Below are 24,150 nucleotides of genomic sequence, written 5' to 3' on the forward strand. Positions count from 1 at the left end.
ATGCAACCAGATCCCATACTCTGAGTTGAGTCATCCAGACCTTAGTGACATATTTTTTTTATTTATTCCCTTTTGTTGCCCCTGTTGTTTTATTGTTGTAGTTATTATTGTAGTTATTGATGTCATCGTTGTTGGATAGGACAGAGAGAAATGGAGAGAGGAGGGGAAGACAGAGAGGGAGAGAGAAAGACACCTGCGGACCTGCTTCACCGCCTGTGAAGTGACTCCCTTGCAGGTGGGGAGCCGGGGGCTTGAACCTGGAGCCTTACTGCGGTCCTTGGTCCTTGCGCTTGGCGCCACGTGTGCTTAACCCGCTGTGCTACCCCCTCTCCCCCCCTCCCCCCCCACTTAGTGACATATCTATGTGGCCTGCATAGAACTGAGGACACTGCCTATTGTCTCCAGGACCCCCAGTCTACTATGTTGCATCTTCAATTGACTTCCTTTTAGGAGACCCTGTCAGCCTGTCAGGAAGGCCCTGGACCCTGACTATCTTAGGAGCTCTCTGGACAGTGGCCTGGAAACCGGAGCTGGGCTTCTCTATTCTCTAGACTGGTTTTTCAGAGTCAGGATAGGGCAGAGACAGTATAATACAAGTCTGTGTGCTCAGGGAGGAGAGACCTTTCAGAATGCCCCCAAAGCTGTGGGGAAGGATCTTGGACCTGTGAGGGGCAGGGGAGATTTCCCTGAACCAGTCTGCCTCAGGAGGGGGCTATCTGCAGTCAGGCCAGTAACTGTGTTTATTCAATAGAATGGGGAAACCCTCCCCCTCCCCACCTCCCACTCCTCCAGTTAACAGATGAGGAATGGATCCTAGAGACACTGAATGACTAACCCATTATCACATAGCAAGTCACAACTCAGTGGCCTAACTTGAGTGTGTGTGTGGGTGTTCTCCCTGTTGGTTCAGCTGTTTATTGAACCTAGTGATCCATAGGACTCTCCAGTGAGATCCATTCTGCTAGTGATGTTAGCAGTCCATACTGGAGGTGACGAAATGCTGGGAGGCTATTTTTTTTTTGGGGGGGGTGGCTGGAGATTCACACCCTACTCAGGATATCTGGATAATGATTAAACTCTCTCCTGTCCACTGAACACCTACAGAGTTGCTAGGTAACAAGGGTGGGGGGGACAGCAGAACCTATGTCACTAGGCTCAGGCTCCAAATAGTGCATGAGTGTGCCACCAAGCTTGGCAGGTGGGGTGACTCAAATCATCCCATTTGTTTATGGTGGTGCCAGAGGTTGAACCTGGAACCTCAGAGCCTTGGGTCTTTTGCTGCCCTTGCTGGTTTTATTGTCATCTTTTTTTTTTAATTTATTTATTTACTATTGGAGAGAAAGAGAAATGGGGGGGAGATTGAGAGGGAGAGAGATAGACACCTGCAGCTCTACTTAACCACTCCTGAAGCTTTCCCCCTGCAGGGGCTTGAACCTGGGTCCTTCCACACTGTAGTTTGTGCTTATCCACATGCACCACTGCCTAATCCCCATTCTTTCTTTTTTAAAATTAAATTAAATTAACTAATTTATTATGGGATAGAGGCACATTTGAGAGGGGAGTGGGGTTGTCTTCCATAATATTCCTAGGGCCAGTAAAATTTCCTTCCACTTAGCCCAGTTTTAGGCTACTGCTTCTAGGCAGAAGCCAGGTATTTCCGCCCTCACAACCCCACCTAGCAATGGGTAGAGAGGGAGGAGCAGCTTTTGCCAATAGAGGAATAATGGGGTCCATCTGAACGGTTTGCACAGCTCTACACTCATTATCCATGGACAGATTTTTGGTAAGTAATAGGCCAGCAGGTTTTTTTCCTCTAGTGTTAGATCTGACTTAGCAGAAGGCTTGGGGAAGTTTAGAGTCAGCCATCCTTGCAACATCCCTCACTACTTGCCACCTCTTTTATTTTTATTTATTTATTTTTTTTATTGCCACTGGGGTTATTGTTGGTACTACTGAATCCACTGCTCTGGGCAGCCATTCTCTCCTTCTCTCTCCCTCTCTTTTCTTTATTTGATAGGGCAGAGAGAAATTGAGAGGCAGGGAGATAGACACCTACAGACCTGCTTCACCACTCAAAGTGTGCCTGGTGCAGGTGGGGAGAGGGGCTTAAACCTGGTTCTTACGGTGTGTCTTTGTAGATAGTACTCTGTGCATGTAACTGGGTACAACACTGCCCCTCCCCTTTTAACCACCTCTCTGAGCTCTGGATGAACGGGTGGTTGAGTATACATCAGGTAGAGTTTTTACTGATATTTTAAAGTTGGAACACAGGGGCTATGCTAGTCTTCTTGGTATCATCTAATTTCAGTGTATGCACTGCTTAGCTCCAGTTTACAGTGGTGTCAGGGATTGAACCCAGGACCTCAGAGCCATGGGCAGGAAAGTCTTGCATAACCAGGATGTTATCTTCCCAGCCCTTGCTGATGTTATTGTCATTCACTTAATCCCTTTAGCCAGTTAAATTCTGTTTTACCCACAGTTGGGAAGGGAAATGGATTTTGGAGGCCTTTTGTGGTTTGGGAGTGTTTTAAAATGGAAACAGGCTTCATTTGCATTTCAGGCCTCTATTGAGATAGATGAGCCACATTACTTTACTCTGGAGCCAGTGAACCCCTCCCCCACCCCCTGTAGGGCAGATGTGGAGCTACAGGTAACATTCCTGATGCATTCCTTCAGGAAGTGGGGTGGCCTGGACATGGAGATAACTGCTTCTGGGGTGTGAGGTGTGGCCAAGTTAGGGAGGGACCTTTGGGTGGCTTAGTCACTCCTCTGTCCACAGCCTCACTGTGAGTCCCACCCTGCCTGAATGAACACTTTCTGGCAACATTGATGCTGTGAGGGTACACCTTGGGGCTACCACTCTGGATGGGGTGTGTAACACCCCAGGGCACCCCATGCTCAGGGCAGATCTCAGAGAAGCCATGAGAGGATATCAGAAGTAACAGATCCTAGTGGAGTCACTACATTGGGGCCTACAGATTCCTCAACTTGAGGAATCTGATCTCAGGGTCAAATTCTAACCTTGTGTCCTTGAGGACTGTGTGGAGAGCAGCCCAGGAGGCCTGGTACAAGGGTGGCCTTCCCAGTCCTGGGGAGGGGGCAAAGGTGGGACTCTACAGGATGAGGAGGTAGTGGTAGTGGAGGTTCCTGACTTTCCACAGCAACCTGGAGCTCAGGACCTTTCCAGAGGTGGGGGTGAGGGTGGAATGAGCTGTATCATCCCACTCCTGTCACCCAGTATGAGCACAGCATACTTAAGAGAGGGCCAGCTTCCAGCCAGGAAACCCTCCTGGCGGTGCCCTGCCTTTATCAACAGCTTGGGGGCAGATGGGGCCTGGGCTGCCCCATCCTCAGTAATTCCAACACAAGTCCTTCCTCTTCCTCCTCTCCCTCTCCCTCCCCAGGAGGGGTTGCAGTAACCAACAATGGAACCTACAGTGGTGTTTCCTAACCTGACTCCACGTGTGGGTGGGGCAGACGTTTAAAGGTGGTTCTGAGATGATTCCCTTGCCAGCTTTGGGTATATTTATTTAAAGTGGTGTTTTGTTTATAAATTAAAAAAAAAAACTGGAGGAGTGGAGGCTGTAACAAAGCACTTGTTTACTTATCAGCCAGAGCCAGTAAATGTAAAATGTCACCTTAATATATTACTCAGTCTTTTTTTCAGTGTGTCATCTGAAGCCCTTTGTGCCTCCTCCCCTTAGGGGTGGGGCCTGGCTTTGAATCTATTGTGATTTAGAACAGCAATTCCACACCTGTTGGGAGGGCTCAGGACTACTGTGGCAGGAACAGCTGGCTAGATCTGGGCAGGGCTGGGTGTGCATCTTTTGTTCCTGTTAGAGTTACTATGGGGGAGGGGGAAGAGAGATGGAACTGAATCTTCCCCCAACCCCCTCCCATGGTAGACAGTTCACTGGTTGGGGTTCTAAGGTGTGCCAGATACCTCCCATTCTCGTGCCTGAATCTGTGAAAATAAAGGTAGCCCCAGCTTTCCTTGTGTCTTGTGGACACCCTAGTAGCAGGGCAAGCTCAGCCTAGGGGACAGTAGAACTGTCCTGACTCCGCTTTGAAAGGAATCAGCCTGCCTGCGTGGTGGCCTCTGGAGGAGGGGCCGCCTCTGCTTCCTGGCCACACCTCCTTCCCTCGGGCATGAATGGGTGAGTGATGCAATCCTCCAGCCTCTTGCTGCATCCGGAAAGCCATGAGGCTAGTCAGTCACTCACACGTGGAGGAGGTGAGCTGGAGGTACTGGCTTCTCTGTGTCACCGAGCCTGCCCACGCTTTACTGGGGCCCCTTGGGGCCCCCTGGCCGGGAAATAAATAGCCTAGTTCTGGGGTGGGTGGGGGCTAGGGAGGATTGCAGGAGAATTTCCTGGAAGACAGGGAAGGGGAAGTTCGTAACTCCTCCCCATCCTTCAAGTTCTATAAGGAGATGCCAGACAGCTCCAGAAACCCAGGACTTGCACCTGGGCCCACCCAGCAGTGGGGGTGGGGAGACTGAGTCCAGCATATGACTATCTGAGCCTGCCTTCCTGAGCTATGCTTGAATCCTGAGGAACTGAGAGGGGCCCACAACCACTCAGCCCAACTCTTAAGAATGATCACTAAAAGCAACTATTTTTGAAATGGTTTTTAGCCTGAGTTTTCTTAGTGCCCAGTATTGGGTCTTCTTGTTGCATCAGCCAACTTTAAGCATGGAAAAAAACTTTGTTGCGGCAGCAGCTATTATTAAAGCGACAGCAAATTTCCCGAAGAGGTAAGCAGGTAGGGTGAACCAGGCCGTAATCCTGTTGAGCACATGCAGAGACTTCCTGTTTTCCTTCTACATGAACGGTCTCATCCAGCTAATTAACTAGCAGGCATTTATTTCTCTGAGACCAAACCCTCACTGTAAAATTACATGTGATTATTTTAGCTGGGAAAGAAAGCCAGTAGTAGGTTAGTTCTGTCTGGAGGGAAAAGCCTTTCCAGACCACCTTACCTGCCTGCAGCCTCCTGAAGTAGAGCAGCAAGTATGGGTGTGTGTGTGTGTGGGGGGGGGTGTGACCAGAGGCTGCTCACAGAACTGCCTGGTGAATATTTAACCATCAGCATTTCAGGCAGGCCCAGAAGGCAGGTTTTCATCAAGGTGAGACATGGTGACAAATAACGTGTTTCTAAGACAGTTTGAGTGATAGTGAAATTGGGAAGAGGATGTGTGCGATCCATACCTTTGGTTTTAATTATTTTAGAAATAAACTAACAGCACCATTTCTGTACATGTGGCATCAGAGCCCGAGTGAATGCAATACCTGTGTTTAGACATTCAGCTAGCTGCTTTTTTCCTAATAGTTTTGTTTTTGAGGTATCTTTGGTTCATAAGACTATAATTGTTCCAGAAATACAATGTCTTACCTCCTTAAAATGTATCACCAACCTCACCCTCCATCACAGTCCAAATCTCCCTCCCACTTTCTACCCACTCCACCTCCCTTGATAAATTCAGTTCTGCAATCTAAGACAGAAGATTCTTTATTTGACTTTGCTTGTTCTCTTGTTTTATTTTATTTTCCTTTATTTGACTGAGAAAGAAGAAAGGTATGTTGTTCCTTTGGTAGCTTGGAATTGATTCATAAAGCAAGTTCTTTAATAACAACCTAAGGACATCTAGGGTTGTAGCTCCTTTGAAAATTGAAAACCTGTGATTCTCAGCTTTGTGACCTTGGATCTTGAGAACTATCCAGTTCCCTAAAACGAGTCCCTAAAAATGAGAGTCCCTGCCCGCCAGTGTTGGTGCTTTCATAGGAACTATCCCATGGGAGGAGGGTGTCTCCTTTCAATCTGTCTTTCTTGTTGACTGATCTCACCAACATCTTTTCTCTTCAGTGCTGCTCACAGCGGTAAACTGCTATAGTGTGAAGGCTGCTACACGTGTTCAGGATGCTTTTGCTGCTGCCAAACTCCTGGCACTGGCCCTGATCATTCTGCTTGGCTTCATCCAGATTGGGAAAGGTGAGTCTGGGCCCTGGGCCCTGATAGCTGTCCTGCGTGTGTGTGTGTGTGTGTGTGTGTGTGTGTGTGTGTGTGTTTGTTGTTGTTGGTGGGAGGGTCCCCATTTTCTCTCTCTCTCTCTCTTTTTGTATTTTATTTATTTGAGACAGAGAGAAATTGAGACAGGAGGGAGAGGGACAGAAACACCTGCAGACCTGCTTCACCACTTGTGAGGCTTTCCCCCCACTGGTGGGGATGAGAGGATTGAGTCTGGATCCTTGCACACTGTATTGTGTGTGCTCAACCAGGTGAGCCACCACCTGGTGAGGGTCCCCATTCTCTGGTGCCCTTAGCCTGTGGATCAGTCATGCTGGCATAGAGTGAATCAGAGTGGTCACACTATCTCAGTGGCAGGTGGGAAGTGATCATCTGCTCTATCTGCTTTAAATCCTGACCCATTACCCACAGACTCCTACAAAGTTGAGGTAAGGAGGCATTAACATGAGAGCTCAGGTCACATGATGAGCACAGTAGAGAGGAGGTTCCCAGGTACAGGAACAGTGGTGCTTTGGATGAATTTCTCCCCCAGGATACTATAGAATACTGCTGGTCTTTTTGACCCTCCATATAGCACTACAGGTGTTTTGTTTTTCCCCACTATAAGCTTGAGGACTATCAGGGACTATTTTATTCACCTCGCTCAAGGCATTGTGGCTGAGTCAGGTGCCACTGGAGGCAGCTCAACACCTCTCATGGGAACACCTACACCCTCACAAACTTTGGGACCTCTTGGCCCCCCGCCCTCAGCCAGCAGGACTCTATCGTGTATCCCAGTGGTTCCCCACCTACCTGAGCTTGAGCCTGTGATAACAAAATGCCTCTTGTATAATTCTGGGAGGTACTCCCTCCTGACCATGTGAACACTGTACTACTCCACGCAAACTGAGTGTTCTCAGACCTGGGGGTTTTATAGGGGACACTCATGGTTCAGGAGAGTGGGATGCACATGGGGCTATCATGGTGCCAGTCTACACTGACCAAGTAAAGTTCAAGCATACATCTGGGTGACAAGCAGTCTTTATTAAATATAGCAAAAACCAAGTATCCTTTAGCTGTGCCCAGTTTCCACGTGGCACTGTATCCAGGCCACTAGTCAGGAACTCTACTTATCCTGGGGGGCAGGAGTGAGACTCCACCTTGATGGTGGCAGGTCCTTTGGGAAGTCATTGATACAGCCTCTTTGAGTGAGTCCATCAGGTACGGCTGATGGCCTGGAAGCTGTCTTCCTCCTTGTTGCTTCAGGAGCTCCCACTCAGCCATCCTGAGACTGCAGACTCCAGCATCTTCCTGCAAATAGTCCTTTATCCTGTTGTTTTCTTCTTGAGTTCAGGAACCCTTGCTGGGCTGGGTTCCAGGCCTCAGAAGTGATGGCCAACTGTCTTAAGGGAGTGATTGAGAACACCTACCCACCTACACAGGACTCATGGAGATGGAGAGCTGTTAGTGCTCATGGGTGGAAGGAAATGACCCCACCCCCCACACATCTGTGCCCAGTGGACTTTGCCCCTGGAAAATGCTTATCTACTAGGAGATTTGCTGATGAAGATATTTGCTTGGCTGATAGAACTAGAAGCAGACAGACAGGAATGGAAGGAGGAACCTGATTTTTTTTGTAAACACAAATATCAGTGTGGATAGCAGAGAGCTTTTGTTTGGCTTGAATGCATAATATGTTTATAATTCTGTTGCCATCCAAAGCATCCTCCCCCTGGCAATTCCAGTCTGTACTTGGGATCCAATGCAGCGTCTGCAAAATTCCTGCCTCCTGTTTGCCTTCAAGAGACATGTTTGTTCCCAAATGAATACCTCCCCTCTCAGATAACACATTGTTAAAGATGGTGACCTCTTTCTCCCACAGTATGTTCTGACTTTGTTTTCCATGCAGGCATTCTGCTGGATCCCAGGTCCCCTTTGTGAGGGCTGTACTGTGCTGGGATTGACCCAGCCCATGCACTCTCTTCATCACCTAAACCTCTCAGTCCCTTGTCCTTGAAGCAGTCCTTCTCTGATTCTGCTTGGCACTATGGGCTTTGGAAGGGGGGGCTCCATCAGCTCTGTGGGTTCTGGGTTAGGCTCTGTGGGGTCAGTATATTGTACTTGGCATCTGGGAACGAGGTCTGAATTTCCTCACAGCATTTTTAGAAGAGGAGACAGACCTGTTGCTTCACATCTAAATATCCATGACAAGACACTGGGGGGAATGGGGAAGGGAGAGACAGTATAGTCGTGGTGGCATTGGATTGGAAGAACCAGGCTGTGAAGTGCCTGGAAGGGGGTGAATGGAAGCCATGGGCATATTGCAAGGCACTAAACTTAGGATATTTCCACCTGCCACTTCCCCACTGCTTTTGTCTTTTCACATAGGAGAATGGTGTTGGTGCAGTGGTGCGGAAGGCATGCCACTCATACTTAGGACCCGCCAGGAGGACACACAATGGCTCCTTGTGTCTTAGTCCAGCAGAAAGCCAGCTGGGAGAAATAGAGAAAACAGGGCAGTTGTGTAGATTTAGAAAAAAAAAAAATTAAAAAGTTTACGGGGAAACTCTTCCTTCCCCAGCAGGATACCCAAGCCCTAGGGGCGTTAGTCCTAACTGCTGGAACTTCAGTGTGGTAAGGACTGTGTTTTGTGCCCTGGCATGTGTCCAGGTGAAAGAGGTGTGGGAGGCATGAAGAGCCTTCAAATTGTAACCTGTTTGGATAAGCGAGTCAGACTGTGAGTGACCGAATGTCCTCAAGACTAGAGATTGACTGGAATCACTTCATTCTTGCCTCTGGTTCTTATGTTAGTGGGACCCCAGGGTCTGGTCTGGTGGCATGTCTCTTAATAGAGTCCCAGGGTGCTAGAGCTCCCAGGGAAAGGGCCGTCTCCCCATCCTCCCCAAGATCAGGAACACAGGTTGGTGATAGGTGTCTCAGGAGAGGTGAGGTGATGGAGGGGAAAGTTTCATGATTGGGTACCCAGCTCTGCGGGGGGGAAGAAACAGGCTGGGAGGGGGAAACAGCATCCCTTGTGTGAGCCCCTTCTATATCTTGGTCTTCACTTTCTTCCTTTGTGATCTGGGGTGTTATCAAGACCTGCCCCATGGGGCCAGCTGGTGGTGCACCTGGCTGAGCGCATATGTTAAAATGTGCAAGGACTAAGGTTCGAACCCCCAGTCCCCACTTGTAAGGGTAAGTTTTGCCAGTGTTAAAGCAGTGCTACAGGTGTCTCTGTCTCTCTCTATCACCCCCTTCCCTCTTGATTTCTGGATATTTCCATCCAATACGTAAATGAAGATTAGAAGAAGAAGGAGAAAGAGAAAAAGAAGACCTGCCCAGTGACAGGATTCTGCTCTAGAAGCACTTGGAAGAGGGTGTCCCTTGTCCACCTCCTGCTGTCTCCAGAAAAAAAAATGAAGCACCTGTTTGTATCTTCTTGCAGGATGTGGTGGTCATCAGGGCCTAGCTCATTCATCCCTATCAGGAGCAGGTGCTCTGCTTCAGTTTTCTTCTTGCAGGGAGGGAACAGTCATGTTATGTGCCTCCCGTTATGGGAGCCTGCAGTAGAGCCTCTGTGGAACCCAGGGTCACACCACAGCTGAGGCTGATTTCTCCTGGAGCAGGGCAGGACCATTGATGGCTGGTGTCCATGGGCGGGTCTGCTCCTTGCTGAGTGCTGAGAGCACCAGATCCCATAGCAGATACAGGGCCCTCCCCCGGAGGCAGTTTTGATGACAGAGCCACAATGAAGGGAGGCTGCCTATCTTCCTCTGGATGTTCTTTTGATCCTTTCCCACTTAGTTCTTGTGTGGGCCCTACACAAGCGTGCTCACTCAGCATCCAGAGTCCACAGATTTAGAAGCCACAGACTTGTGCCAGCCTCAGGAAAGAAATCAAAAGACTAGAACTTGGGTCCTTTCCCACTTCTGCCCCCACCCATTCCCAGAGGTGCTCAGTCCACTAGACAGAACAGCATCAGGGAATGGGAGTGGCCATCTTGAAGCCCTCTCAGTCCTTTGCTTTACGTATACTTACTAATGTAAGAGAGGTCAGAGCATCATTTCACATATGTTGTTACCAGGGATTGAGCTCAAGACCTCATGCTTTCAAGTCCAAAACTAATCACTACACCATCTCCTAGGCACCTGCCTATCCTTTTAAGATGACTTATGCCCATCCATGCCCTATCACCCTCCCCAGCTATCACACAGAGTAAACCAACCATAGGTACTAGCTGGGAGGGTATGGGAGCCTTCTGTGTCATGATTCCTATGGCCATGTAACACAGGCTGCCTAACACAGGAATTCAGGCTAGCTTCTCTGAATGCAACACCTATGAACCTTTTTGAATGCTGTCACCCTAACAACCCAGGAGGGGATTCTGTAGGTAAGAGGCAGGCTTTGCTGGGTTCCCAAGGCTGTGACCTTTCAGTTTGCTGCAGGGCTGAGATCTGGATGAGACAGTGACCAGGGCCTTCCATTTAGATGGCATGTCAGAGAGGCTTTGAGGCCTATGGAAGACCAAAGGAGAATGGGAGCCTAATGCCCTGTCCACTTTTCCCAGGGAAAGCCCTGGTTGGTTCCCTTTGGAGGACCTACCTGTCTCACCCATTCTGTTTTCCTGCTACCTTCCTGGGAATGTGGGCACCAGGAAGATAGGGCTCCATGGGGGCTGGGTGTTATGGGGGTATAGGGTTGTTGTTCATTCTGTGTATGCCCAGAGTGTCAAGAGAACTCTTTGTTGAAATAGGTTGAAGGGGGCTAGGCGGTGGCACACTGGATTACATGTACATGTTACCATGCACAAAGACCTGGATTTGATCCCCTCTTCCCACCTCTTGGGGGAAGCTTCATGAGCATTGAAGCAGGTCTACAGGTGTCTCTTTTCTCTCCCTTTTTTTTATATTTATTTTCCCTTTTGTTGTCCTTGTTTTTTTTTTAATTTATTTCTTTATTGGGGAATTAATCTTTTACATTCAACAGTAAATACAATAGTTTGTACATGCATAACATTTCCCAGTTTCCCATTTAACAATACAACCCCCACTATGTCATTTATCGTCCTTCATGGACCTGTATTCTCCCCACCCACCCACCCCAGAGTCTTTTACTTGGGTGCAATATGCCAATTCCATTTCAGGTTCGACTTGTGTTTTCTTTTCTGATCTTGTTTTTCAACTTCTGCCTGAGAGTGAGATCATCCCATATTCATCCTTCTGTTTCTGACTTATTTCACTCAACATGATTTTTTCAAGGTCCATCCAAGATCGGCTGAAAATGGAGAAGTCACCATTTTTTACAGCTGAGTAGTATTCCATTGTGTATATATACCACAGTTTGCTCAGCCACTCATCTGTTGTTGGACACCTGGTTTACTTCCAGGTTTTGGCTATTACAAATTGTGCTGCCAAGAACATATGTGTACAAAGATCTTTTTGGCAACAAGGGCAACAAAAGGGAATAAATAAATAAAAATAAAAAATAAAAATAAATTTTAAAAAAAGATCTTTTTGGATGGGTGTGTTGGGTTCCTTAGGATATATCCCCAGGAGAGGAATTGCAGGCTCATAGGGTACGTCCATTTCTAGCCTTCTGAGAGTTCTCCAGACTGTTCTCCTCAGAGGTTGGACCAATTGAGTTGTCCTTGTTTTTTATTGTTGTTGTAGTTATTATTGTTGTTGGACAGGACAGAAAGAAATGGAGAGAGGAGGGGAAGACGGGTGGGGGGAAGATAGACACCTGCAGACCTGCTTTACCACTTGTGAAGCGACTTCGATGCAGGTGGGGAGCCGGGGGCTCGAACCAAGATCCTTATGCCAGTCCTTGTGCTTTGCGCCATGTGCGCTTAACCCGCTGCAGTACTGCCTGGCTCCCTTCTCTCCCTTTCTATCTCTCCCTCCCTTCAGTTTCTGTCTGTCCTATTCAGTAAAAAAAAAAAATAGGAAGAAAGGGAAAGGGGGAAAATGGCCACAGTGAATGGTGGATTTGAAGTGCCATTGGTAACTCTGGTGGTAAGAAAAAAACAAGCTTGAAACTAGCTTTGAGGGTATGGTGGAGATGGTAGTTATTGTGTCTGCCCTGGTTATGGGGTACACATAGGCCAGGTATGCTATCTGCCTGGCACTTTGTCGTCTGAGACCTCCCATTTGGGTCATACCCCTACCTCCACCTACGAAGTGACTCCTTGTCCTGGGCCAAGACAAGCCCTATGTACTCTGGCATCTAGAACGTGTTTCCTATCTTTCTGTGATGGCAACCTGAGCCTGGGGCCTCTGGGGAGGTACCTTCCTTACCTGGAGATGGGATGCCTTCTTTACTATGTCCCAGAGACAGACAGTCTTTAAGTCTCCTGAACACTGACCTGGCCCTACTCAGGAGGGGTGGCTCTTGAATACACACACACACACACACACACACACACACACACACACACACACATTTTAACTTTAATTTTTTGCCTTCAGGGTTGTCATAGGTACTTGGTGCCAGCACTAGGAATCCACTGCACCCAGCGGCCATTTTTTTTCTTTTCTTTTTTCTTTAATTCAATAGGACAGAGAAATTGAGGGGAGCGGGTGATAGAGAGGGAGAGAGGAAAATAGACACCTGTAGATCTGTTTATTACATGGGAAGCATCCCCACTGCAGGTGGGGATTAGGGGGCTCAAACCTGGGTCCTTGCACCTCCTGCTATGTGTACTTAGCCAGATGTGCCAGTTCTTGAATACTCTTCACATCTGAGCTCAAGATAAGGATCAAAGAATGGAACACACCTGGTGGGTTGTCTCAGGTGTATAGAACATTGAAAGAAGTCAGGCCTAGAGCAGTATCTGGGAGTCTGTCTGCTTCCCACTTGAAAGGACCCCATCTCAGTATATAACACAGGAAAACCGTGTTCTACCTGTGAAGTGCAGGCCCCAATGGGAGAAACAATAAGGTTTTTGTGTGACCACCCCCTACCCCACCCTCATACACAGGCCCCCTCTGCAAATTTCACAGGTCTGTTTCAGGGGTGATCAAACCTTTCACTGAATGGTGGGGAGGCCATGGAGACACCCACATTTCATAGTGCCCAACTGATCTGGATTGAATGGTGGCCACTAAAAGACATATTCATCAGAAACTTCATTATACCCATTATTGGGTGGGACTGGGGTAGGAGGAGGGGAATAGTTATTGCAGATGTAATTAAGGGAAGGGTCCAGATGAAATGACCCTGGATTAAGGTAGCCTAAGTTCCTGTAAGACACAGAAGAAACAGTAGAGAAAGCCATGTTTGGAGCTAGAACCTGGAAGAACTAGAAGAACCCTCCTCTTTGAAATAAGGACTAAACCCTCCTCTTTGAAATAAGGACTAGACCCTCCTCCACCACCACCACCCCTCCACACATACACGTATTAGGAGGCCTACTCTGCCCTGATCTGTGGGAGAGGCTCTGGAGCCTATGTGGTTTTATGATGTGTGGTCATGTACCAGGACAGACACTGTGGGGGTGTAGTCTGCTTTCTGGGGTAATAATACATAGACAAGAAAACTAGTTTGAAAGCTCTGGATTCTGTCAGTGGGCTTATAGCAGTTCAAACCCAGGTCCTTTTCTGGAGCTGGCATCATGGGGCCAACAGAATTCTCCAGTATAATCAGATTGAAGGCCCCTTTCTGCTAACATGAACATTCAGGGCATAAATGAATAGTAGGACTCTGAATAGTTAAGCTGTAAAGGCCATGCCCCCCTTCCCTGTGAGCAAGGGTCTTATGGGGGGACTATATTCCACCCTCTCTATAGGTAGAATAGGTTGGCCATCTTTGTGACTGATCCCTGCCCCAGACTGTGTCTGAGAAAGGTGGGAAAGGCAGCTCAGCAGGAGACTTCAATTTACTATTATTATTAATGAGAAAGACAGGAGGAAGGCACTGGGTGGTGGCACAGTGGGTTAAGCGCATGTGATGCGAAGCACAAGGGCCCGTGTAAGGATCCCACTTCAAGCCCTCGGCTCCTCACTTGCAGTGGTGGGGGGTCAATTCACAGGTGGTGAAGCAGGTCTGCAGGTGTCTATCTTTCTCTTCCCCATCTCTCTTGATTTCTCTCTGTCCTATCAAATAGCAATAACAACAATAATACAAAAAAATAATAACAAGGGCAACAAAAGGAAAAAAATAGTCACTGGGAGCAGTGGATTCATAGTGCAGGCACCGAGCCCCATTGATAACCCTGGAGGGGAAAAAAAAAAAGATAGAAAGAAAAAGAGAAAGAACCAGACATCACTCTGGTACAAGTGCTGCCTGGTATTGAACTCAGACCTCATGCTTGAGAGTCCAATGCTTTATCCACTGCACCGCCTCCCAGAACATATTACTTTAATTTGTTACAGTGGAAAATGTTCAGTATGGACAACATTCTGGGCCATCACTTTTTTTTTTTTTTTTTTTTGCTCTAGGAACATTCCAGAACTTAAGATCTCTGTGCAAAACTAACTCTGTATTCCTTTCTGTCTGTTTGACATCTGGCAGGTGATGTTTCCAATCTGGATCCCCAGTTCTCCTTTGAAGGCACCAACCTGGATGTGGGGAACATTGTGCTGGCGTTGTACAGCGGCCTTTTTGCTTACGGGGGATGGTATGTTCCAGAAACTGTCATGAACTGGGCCCCAGGTGTTCAGAAAGCCCAGTCTCAGAAACTGGGGCCGTTTGAGGCAGCCCTGCTGTTGGCTGCTCCGGGCCCTATAAATCCTGAAAAACAGGACATAATAAGCGCTGTTTTAGCTGTGTCTTGGCCTCTGAGGAAAGCCCTGCAGATGAACAAGTGGAATCCATCTGGTCTCAGAACTGGCCTGGCTGCTTTTGCCCTCTCCCCACTGGAGCCAATACCCAACTGCAGCTTCCTGCTGGGACTTTCCAACATTTTGTTTTCCTGAGTCTCTGCTGTACAGGATCAGGAATACTGTACCCCTGCCCTATGGTGTGGTGCTGGAAAATTGATGGGTTGCCCTGGTCTACATGGCAGGCACTTAACACAGACAGGAATCCCATCAGGACTGCCCAGGAGGTCTCTTGCTCTGAGTGTTCTTGTACTGAGGAGGGGCCAGATGGATTCCACATTTACCCTAGTGCTAGTTGTGCCTGGAGTTCACCCAGCCAAGGGTGGTTTAGGCCCATGGGGTGGGCACTGGTTTTCTTTTGGGGTCAATACTATTACTGTGACAGTAGGTCCACCACCACCACCCAAGAGCCCTGGGTAGTAGATGCAGGTTCTCCATTTCCCTGCTGATTATGGATGAATCTGATTTAGTCCAACTCCTCTCTATATTCTAGGAACTACCTGAATTTTGTCACAGAGGAGATGATCAACCCCTACCGGTATGTATGTGAGTGAAGATAACTGCTTTCTGTAGAAAGGGAAGGAGCCCAGCTCAGGGCCTCTGTAGGGAACCATTGGGGTTTGGCTCATGTAGTGGGGGGGTAGGGGGGGTGGTAGAATAGAGCTGGTTTCTGCCCCAAACCAGCCTCACAGTGGTTCTGTGGCTCTGAACAAGGTTTTATGCTGAGAATGGGTCAAACTTCCCATTTCACAATTGAGAAACTAAGACCATGTGAATTAGTACCCCAGGCTCTCACCCTGCACAAGACTAGATGCTGCTAACTTCTAGCCATCTAGCCACTCACCAGTGCTTGTGACTGTCTGCACCCCCTCCCCTCCCAAGCTTAGACTAGTCACAGGGGCAGGATCGGGCACCAGGCTCCTAGCCTGGGCCTCTTTCTCACTCTACTCCCATTTCTTTCAGAAACCTGCCCCTGGCCATCATCATCTCCCTCCCCATTGTCACTCTGGTGTATGTGCTCACAAACTTGGCCTACTTCACCACGCTCTCCACTGAGCAGATGCTGACTTCAGAGGCTGTGGCCGTGGTAAGACTTCACCTGTCATCCTAGGATGGGTCACTGAGAGGCCCCCAGACCCTGACACAGAGCAGACCTACCCCCAGTCAGCTAGCCACACTTTTAACTCAGAGATACACTTTGAGACTCTTGGGGTCTTAGCAGTTCTGATGCCAGGTGGCACTCTGGACTGGTTTTATATTGGCAAGTAAAGTATGTCTATTGTGGGGGTTGTTAAAGTGGGTTAGTAGGGAGACTCAGTAGGGAACATGGGGACTCAGCAGGTAAGGATTCCCCACCAGTTTGTGTCCTGTTACCACCACCCCCTACCCCCAAATTCAGCCTGGGCTAGATCCAGGCTGGTCTGTAGCACATTGTTCTCTAATGGAATGGATGTTGGGTGGGAAGAAGGACCTGGCGCTGAGGCATGCTCAGGGGACATGGTGGAAAGGTGAGGAATGGGGTGCCACTCTAAAGATGGACTTGTCTCTATGACCACAATTCAGCCTCAGGAGGTCACATGCAGGAACCTCATGGAGAACATATGGAGGGTAGTGTGCTGTCTGGCCTGGTGCCATGGCAGACCCACACCACTCACTCTCCATTTCCCTCTAGGACTTCGGCAACTACCACCTGGGCGTCATGTCCTGGATCATTCCTGTCTTTGTGGGCCTGTCCTGCTTTGGCTCCGTCAATGGGTCCCTCTTCACATCCTCCAGGTAAGGCCAACTGTCACTGAGGTGGGACTTACAGGGTGGTCTGCATGTACTGTTGCCCCTGGGCTTCAGAAGTTTTGTCAAAATATCTGAGTGGTCCTGGAGTAAAGAAGTCATGAGCTCCCCAACCTCACCCAGAGGATCTACTGCTGGGTCCCTCCAGACTCTACTGTTCCCTCTGTACTCTTTCCAAGGGGGGCGGGGGAAGAGCTTGTGTGCCTCCCTCTTTGTAAACCGCCTCCCCTACCAGCTCGTATGACAAGGATACAGAGAGTAATGGACAGAAGGAAGGATCCCCCCCCCCCCATTCAGGAATTATATTTGCACTTATGTATTACATTCTTAGAAAAAAGAATCCTAGGATTTCCCCTTCTGTGTGTGTGTGTTTGTTTTTGTCTTGCTTTATGATCCATGATGCCATCTGAGTTTGTCAGAACAGTGAAACCAAACTGATGGGATGGGATCATGTTACTTTGTCATTATTCTAGATCTTTGAGTTACATATCAAAGCTGGAGCTGATCACTCCACACGTTTAATCTGTCAGTGAGTCTCGCAACAATTTTTCCCAGCTCTGTGACCATTAATGATCTCAAATTAGTGTGATCAGGCTTCATCATCACAGTTAGAAATAGAGCAGTGACTTTGGAGCATTAATAAGAACCAGGCATTTGCCTCTTTGGCATTGCTGATGCTCTTCAGAATATTGGCCAGGACATTCATGGGCACCATTGTGGTGACACAGAAAGATGGCAGAAAGTAGATCCCCACTTCCAACTCTGCCTGGCACTAGACATAGTCTCTTACTTGGACCAGCTCTCCTGCTCCCACACAGCCTGGGTTTGCAGGGGACAAGATGAGATTAATGCACTCTCCTTTTTGTCCTTAGACTGTTCTTCGTGGGATCCAGGGAGGGCCACTTGCCCTCTATCCTTTCCATGATTCATCCGCAGCTTCTGACTCCTATGCCCTCCCTTGTGTTCACGGTGAGCAGGTGTGGTTTGGGGAGTGGGGGAGATTGTGGGCTATCTAATTAGAGCGTCATCTGTGTAGCAAAGGCAGAGATTGAGTGCTAGATAAGTGAGCAGGAGCATTTCCTCTGTTGTGCTTCACTAAACACCAAAGGGTGCTTAGAACTCTAAAAATGATACTTGGTGGCTGTGAGGAAGATCAGACAGTCTGCAGGTGTGGGGCACAAGCCCTGCTCCCCAAGGAAGCTGTGTTTGTGGAGTGTCTCAGCTCAGTGCCTCCCCAGAGCTTTGTGGATATGTTTACAAGGGTGGGTGAGGCCCATGAGCAAATGACTTTCTTTCTTTCTTTCTCTTCTTCTTTTTTTTTTTTTTTTTTTGCCTCCAGGGTTATTGCTGGGGCTCGGTGCCTGCACTACGAATCCACTGCTCCTGGAGGCTATTTTTCCCATTTTTGTTGCCCTTGTTGTGTTTGTTGTAGTTGTTATTATTGTCATAGCTGTTGTTGTTGGATAGGACGGAGAGAGGAGAGAAAGATAGACACCTGCAGACCTGCTTCACCACTTGTGAAGTGACCTCCTGCAGGTGGGAAGCCGGGGACTTGAACCAGGATTCCTTCCTCTGGCCCTTGTGCTTTGCGCCATGTGCACTTAACCCACTGTACTACCGCCCAACTCCCAATTTTATTTATTTTTAATAGGAGATACAGAGAGCAAGACTAGAGCACTGCTCAGCTTTGGCTTGTGGTGCTGGGGACTAAACCTGGGACCTCAGAGCCTCAGGCATGAGAATCTTTTGCACAACCATTTTGCTTCTTCCCATCCCCTTATTCCTTAATAAGATCTCATCACACAGGCTTTTCTCCTCCAGTTTGTTAGCACTTACCAGGCTAATTCATGCATACTGTTCTCTGTTGCTGTGTGATGTCTCACCCCAAATCCCTGTGGCTGAACTGAAAACCACTTGTTCTCACCATTTCATCAGGAACCCAGGGCAGCTCAGTTGGAGCCCAGCTCAGGGTTCTAAGAGGCTATAGTTGAGGTAGCAGCACTGAGGGCTGCCATCCTGTGTGAAAGTTCCATTGGGGGCCAGGATGTGAGCTTGGTGACCCTCAGCAGGGTGGCCCCCTCTACTCCAGAGCAGTTCTTACCTCTTTCTTGAGATGCAGAAACCTTGACCATTCCCTGCTGTACTTTCCCCTATTTTCCGAGAACTTGGATTATTAATGAGATAGGCAGGAAGAGAGAGAACCAGTGCATCATTCTGGCATATATGATGTCAGGACTTGAATTTGCGATCTCCTGCTTGGAAGTCCAAATGCTTTATCCACTGTGCCACCTTCCCGACTGTAAGCTTGCATACTCCCTCACACTACTTACCAGGTTCCTACACTGGCATGAACTATGCTGTCACCCATCCCCCTGGCATCAGGGCTCACAGCCACTATCTCTGCTTTCAGTGCGCCATGACTCTGCTGTACGCCTTCTCCACTGACATCTTCTCCGTCATCAACTTCTTCAGTTTCTTCAACTGGCTGTGCGTAGCCCTGGCCATCATCGGCATGCTCTGGCTCCGCTACAAGAAGCCCGAGATGGAGCGACCCATCAAGGTGAGGCTGCCTGAACCTGCAGATGGCAGCCAGACCTGCAGCAGGCATTCCGGCCATTCGGGGGAAGGGCAGGTGTCCCCTCAAACCCTGACACGTCCTTGTTCTCTGTGCTTGCACCTCTCCTGCCTTTCTCCCCTAGGTTAAGGGTACCTTCTCCAGACAGTTCTGGTGAGAAGGGAGCAAGAGAAAGGCATGATGTGTGGAGGGGTCTCTCAACTCAGTTCTCCTGCTTATGGGAGGCCCTTTTAGCACTGAATACATGATCCCAAAAGGCAAAACATATCCTCAGGTGCCCGACTTCCTCATACTTACACTGTAGCTGGAGGGAATAAGTAGTGTTAAGACCTGCATTAATACGTGGTGGGTGATGCAGGGCCTGACTAGCCACTAGCGGGGTGGGGGGGAGGGCAGGACAGGATTGTGTCAGGTGTGATATCTGAAGCCCTGGTCTCAAGGACAGGGACAGGGGAATGTGGAGGCCTAGGAGTGGCCTCAGAACAGAAGCTTCTGGTCCTCATCTAGTAGCTTGTGGCTATGTCACCTAGCATGTAAGGGGGGAGGGTTGGCATGTATTCTGGGCTGAGTGGGACCCTAATTGTCCCTGGTCTTTGGCCATCTTCAGTAGATAACCTGTCTGCATGTGGACAGATGGCAGCCACAAAGCCCAGGGATCCTCAGTGCAAGGCTCTGGGGACAGGGGTTGCATTTATGCCACGAGGATCTGTGGGCCCCAAACCATGCAGGCTGGTCAGCCACCCACACAGGGCTCTCTGAGTAGGTAGGGTCCTCACACTGGGTGGCCATGGTTTCCCAGAGGCGCCAGCCCCTACTAGGATGGTTTGTTTGTGGGAGGATTCTACCCTGTGATGTGGGAGTCACTGAAGTCAGTCCTCCCTTTGAATCCTTGAAGAACCAAACTGGGTGTTTCCATTCATAGTCACCCTTTCTGTGCCTGGTGACTGTGGTTAGAGGACACACAGGCTGGGTCTTAACCCTCCAGGGCCTTTTCTCATATAGACTGACTCAGAACCACAGGTCCTATAAATTTTGGGAAAGTGATGGGGGAGGTATAAGAGGGTGTGTTCTGTGGTGACTCACTAGTAAGGGGGAGGGTGGCTGTAGTTGGGGCTGGTGACTAGGACAGGAAGGGTGGTGGTGGTAATGACCAGCTGCCTGGCATCCAGGCCAGTATTCAAGCTGCCTTTCCATTCCCAGGTGAACCTGGCCCTCCCAGTCTTCTTCATCCTGGCCTGCCTCTTCCTAATTGCTGTGTCCTTCTGGAAGACCCCTGTGGAGTGCGGCATAGGCTTTGCCATAATCCTCAGTGGGCTACCTGTCTACTTCATTGGAGTCTGGTGGAAGAATAAGCCCAAGTGGCTTCTCCAGGGTATCTGTGAGTATCTCCCGGCTGTAGCCTCCCTGGCTCTGTCCTGCATTCCACTAGTGCTGTGTGCACCCCCTTCTCCCCTCCCCCAGATCCCACCCCCAGTAGCAGTACAGTGAGAGCAAGACCCTAGAGTCCACAGAGGCAAGCCAGACACAGGCTCCATGGCATGTGGCCTACATATTTCAGGGCTAAGATGCTCAGCTTGGCACTAGCTAATCTCTCAGAACAAGGATTCCAGAAAACTAGGCTGCTTTTTCCAAGTAAGGAGATCCCATCGTCTGTCGCCAGCTTAAACACAGAGGCTGACCTAGAAAGGCAGAAGGAGAACAAAGAGCAAGATGGTCACAGGGGGCCCCTCAAGCTACCCATGAGCCCAACTCTGAGGAGCAGCCATTAGCATGGTAGTGCCTATGGGTCTTAGCACCTTGTATCCCCATATTTGTAAAAACTCCAGAAGGACTATCCCCAGACTCTGGTGAGCCCCTGTTTATAATAAGGACCCTTAGCCCTTTCAGTAGCTCTTCCCTCCAGTGTAGATCCTTGCACCCATCTTTAGAATCAAAGTCCAAAGCAGTTCCCCAGAGAGTGCAGAAGAGTCTGGCTTGGGCATTCCTTTTGGTCCTGCACCCTAGGCCCAGGTATCCTCCCAGGGGTGGCCTGTGTGTGATCCCAAAGGAAGGCACCATCAGACTCTTGTCCCAGGCTAGCGTGGCCCACCATAATAACCTCTGGGCCTGAAACAGTGGGGAGAGGCGACTCAGTGCCCTGCATGTTGGCAACTCCTGGGCCATACCACTCAAGCTGACTTGAAAGTCCATTAGGAGCCTAGGAGATAGCTCAACTGGGAAGACACTTGCTTTTTTTTTTAAACCAGAGCACTGCTCAGCTCTGGCTTATGGTGGTGCAGGGGATTGAACCTGGGACTTTGGAGCCTCAGACTTTGTGAGTCTTTTTGCATAACCATTATGCTATCTACCCCTGCCGACACTTGCTTTTCTATGCTTACAAGCCAGGTGTGAGGCTTTACTGGGGCCCCGTGGTGGTGCCATGGTGTCTCCATTTCTATCTGAAAAAAATCAGCCCAGAGGGAGTCGGGCGGTAATGCAGCAGGTTAAGTATACATGGCGCAAAGCATAAGGACTGGCCTAAGGATCCCGGTTTGAGCCCCTGGCTCCCCACCTGCAGGGGAGTCACTTCATAGGTGGTGAAGCAGGTCTGCAGGTGTCTGTCTTTCTCTCCCCCTCTTTGTCTTCCCCTCCTCTCTCCATTTCTCTCTGTCCTATCAATAACAACAATAAAAAAAAAAAAAAACAAGGGCAACAAAAGGGAAAATAAATTTTTTTTAAAAAAAAAAAAGTCAGCTCAGAGTGGTAAAGCCCTGTTGACTACAAGAAATTGTTACCAAGAGCTACAGACCACAGTCCCCAGCAGGAAGGTCCCCAATGCCATGTCCAAAGCAAGGAAGCATGTGCTCTTATAACCTGGAGTAACTCAGTTTTCTATCCTTTTTGCAGTTTCTACAACTGTCCTGTGCCAGAAGCTCATGCAGGTGGTCCCTCAGGAAACATAATTCAGCTGAGGCAGGAAGCTGCCCAAAAGTAAACACACAAAGATGATTCCAAACAACAATTCATCCCTGAAAAGCCATTCAGCCCATCATCCAGGCAGCTCCACTGAGCCCAGGCCGGTAGGGCCACCATGAACGCCGGTACGACTTTCTTCCCAACGCTGAGCCCTCCATTTCCAAGGTGTACAGTGTGCCAGTGTTGGTCTAACAGGCCAGCATTGTGCCCACCACGGATCTACTTTGTGGGCCCTCACTGCCCTCTCCACCTCTGTTTATGTTATTATTTTTTTTAACTTAAATTTGGGTCACCAGGATGACCTTTTTTTTTTTTTTTTTTTTTAAGATGTAACGGTCAGGGAAATGGGAGTCTTTTCCTCTAGATCCTGCCTACAGCTTGATGTGCCTGAGAAGGACTGTAGATTCTAGGAGTCTCCCAGGATTTGGGGCAGGAGGGTCCTGGGAGCCTACACTCCAACCCCAAATGAGCCACTGAGCCCCAGGTAACACAGGAGACGGAGCCTAATGTTGGACTCCACCCACTACTGGACCTCAGCTAGACACGCACGCACCTGACTTTGTCTTCTGTTGTAGGGGTAGTGACATGAGAATGGATCCTGTGTTATGTGTCTCTTTGCCTTAAAGACCTTTGATAGCTCCCTCCTACCACCCGAGACCAGGGGCTGCCTTTGGAGGAGGCCTGTAGGAAGAACATAGACTTGACTCTGATGCTAGCCCAACAGAAAGCTGCTCCCCACACCCACTGCCTGCGTTGGTGGTGTGGGGAGCAGAGGGCACTAGAGGGTGGGTATGGCAGCTGGTCTCAAACATCTTTACCCCACAGACTGTGCCAGGATATAAAGAACAGGGCTGCGTTATGGGACAAGTTCCCAGGGACACCAGACCCCGGAATGGCAACTGACCGTACCATCTTACCCAGACACAAAGGCACAAACACTGGGGGATGCAGTGTTTCCTACAGGTGGGTGAGCAATATGCCAGCCCCAGGGGAAACATTGGTACCCACCCAGATGCTGAGACAGACACACACACACACACACAGAGTCTGATGGGCCCCCAAAACCTAACAGGTACAGGGGAAGAGTGGAGGGTGGTGGGCGGAGGGTCTGGGCATTGAGGCTGTAAAGGCATCAACCAGACATCCCTACTGCTTTGTACTGTAGGGACAGGGTTGGTCTGGGGACCCAAACCATTACAGAAGTTTCCTCCTGAGAACTCATCCTGGGGCTCCTTGTTGGAATTGCAGTCACCTCTATAGAGCGTACTGGAGTCTCTTATTTCCATTCTCACACAGAGACTGAGCTGGACAGTCTGAGAGATGAAAAGTGTTTTGTGGAATGTGTCTCTTCCACATCTGGGCTGTCAAATCACTGTGGAAAGTGGGCTGTATATATGTGGGATTCTTGCAATCATGTTGCCTCTTCGGAAGACAGACATATACACACCCCCAGTCATACCTGCTGAGCCAGCATGCCTGCTGGCCTCATTTCTCCTAAGCCCCATGCCCCAACTCTGCCAGAGACCCCACTCCCTGATCACTCACTCTACTGAAAAGTGTCTGAGCGTCCACAGTTGTGGTTTTTTATTTCATGTAACCAGACCTGACACAACCAACTTTTGTTCAGTCATGCTGCTCTTTATTCAATCCTAATGTCTCACTAATTTAAAGATACTGTCAGTGATGTGTTTGTGTGCTTCCGGCTGGCTGGAACCCCATTGTTGCAATGACTTGCTTGTGTGGCTTCAAGGTGTGTATTTTGCTAATGGCTAAACTGTTACACTTGGCTGGTTCAGAGTGGGGAGTGTTTTTGTTTTTGTTTTTGGTGTGTGTGTGGGTATCTTTGTTTTTAAAGAAAGCAATTGAAATTATAAGTGGTGCAAGTTGTCCTTTCTTTAGCGTCAAATTCTGGGTACAGAGACATTTCTGAGGTCCTCCCCTGGGAGATGATTGCTCCTCATTCGCCAGCAATGGTCTGTGACCTGGGAAGCTTGACTTGGTAGCCTC

General features: G+C 48.9%; 1 protein-coding gene across 1 annotated transcript in view; it reads left to right on the forward strand.

Moving 5' to 3' along the window:
- The window catches only part of SLC7A5 (solute carrier family 7 member 5), a 29,946-nt gene extending 5,929 nt beyond the window's left edge, over nt 1-24,017 (forward strand). Inside the window, exons 2-10 of the mRNA XM_007531425.3 lie at nt 5,866-5,991; nt 14,518-14,623; nt 15,319-15,363; nt 15,789-15,912; nt 16,498-16,601; nt 17,486-17,582; nt 19,024-19,173; nt 20,389-20,566; nt 22,075-24,017. Of these exons, the coding sequence (XP_007531487.1) occupies nt 5,866-5,991; nt 14,518-14,623; nt 15,319-15,363; nt 15,789-15,912; nt 16,498-16,601; nt 17,486-17,582; nt 19,024-19,173; nt 20,389-20,566; nt 22,075-22,130 (986 nt within the window). The 3' untranslated portion in view covers nt 22,131-24,017. The remainder of the gene's footprint in view (nt 1-5,865; nt 5,992-14,517; nt 14,624-15,318; nt 15,364-15,788; nt 15,913-16,497; nt 16,602-17,485; nt 17,583-19,023; nt 19,174-20,388; nt 20,567-22,074) is intronic.
- Nucleotides 24,018-24,150: the final 133 nt, after the last annotated feature.

The sequence above is a fragment of the Erinaceus europaeus genome, chromosome 2 (genome assembly GCF_950295315.1).
Source record: "Erinaceus europaeus chromosome 2, mEriEur2.1, whole genome shotgun sequence".
Lineage (NCBI taxonomy): Eukaryota > Metazoa > Chordata > Mammalia > Eulipotyphla > Erinaceidae > Erinaceus > Erinaceus europaeus.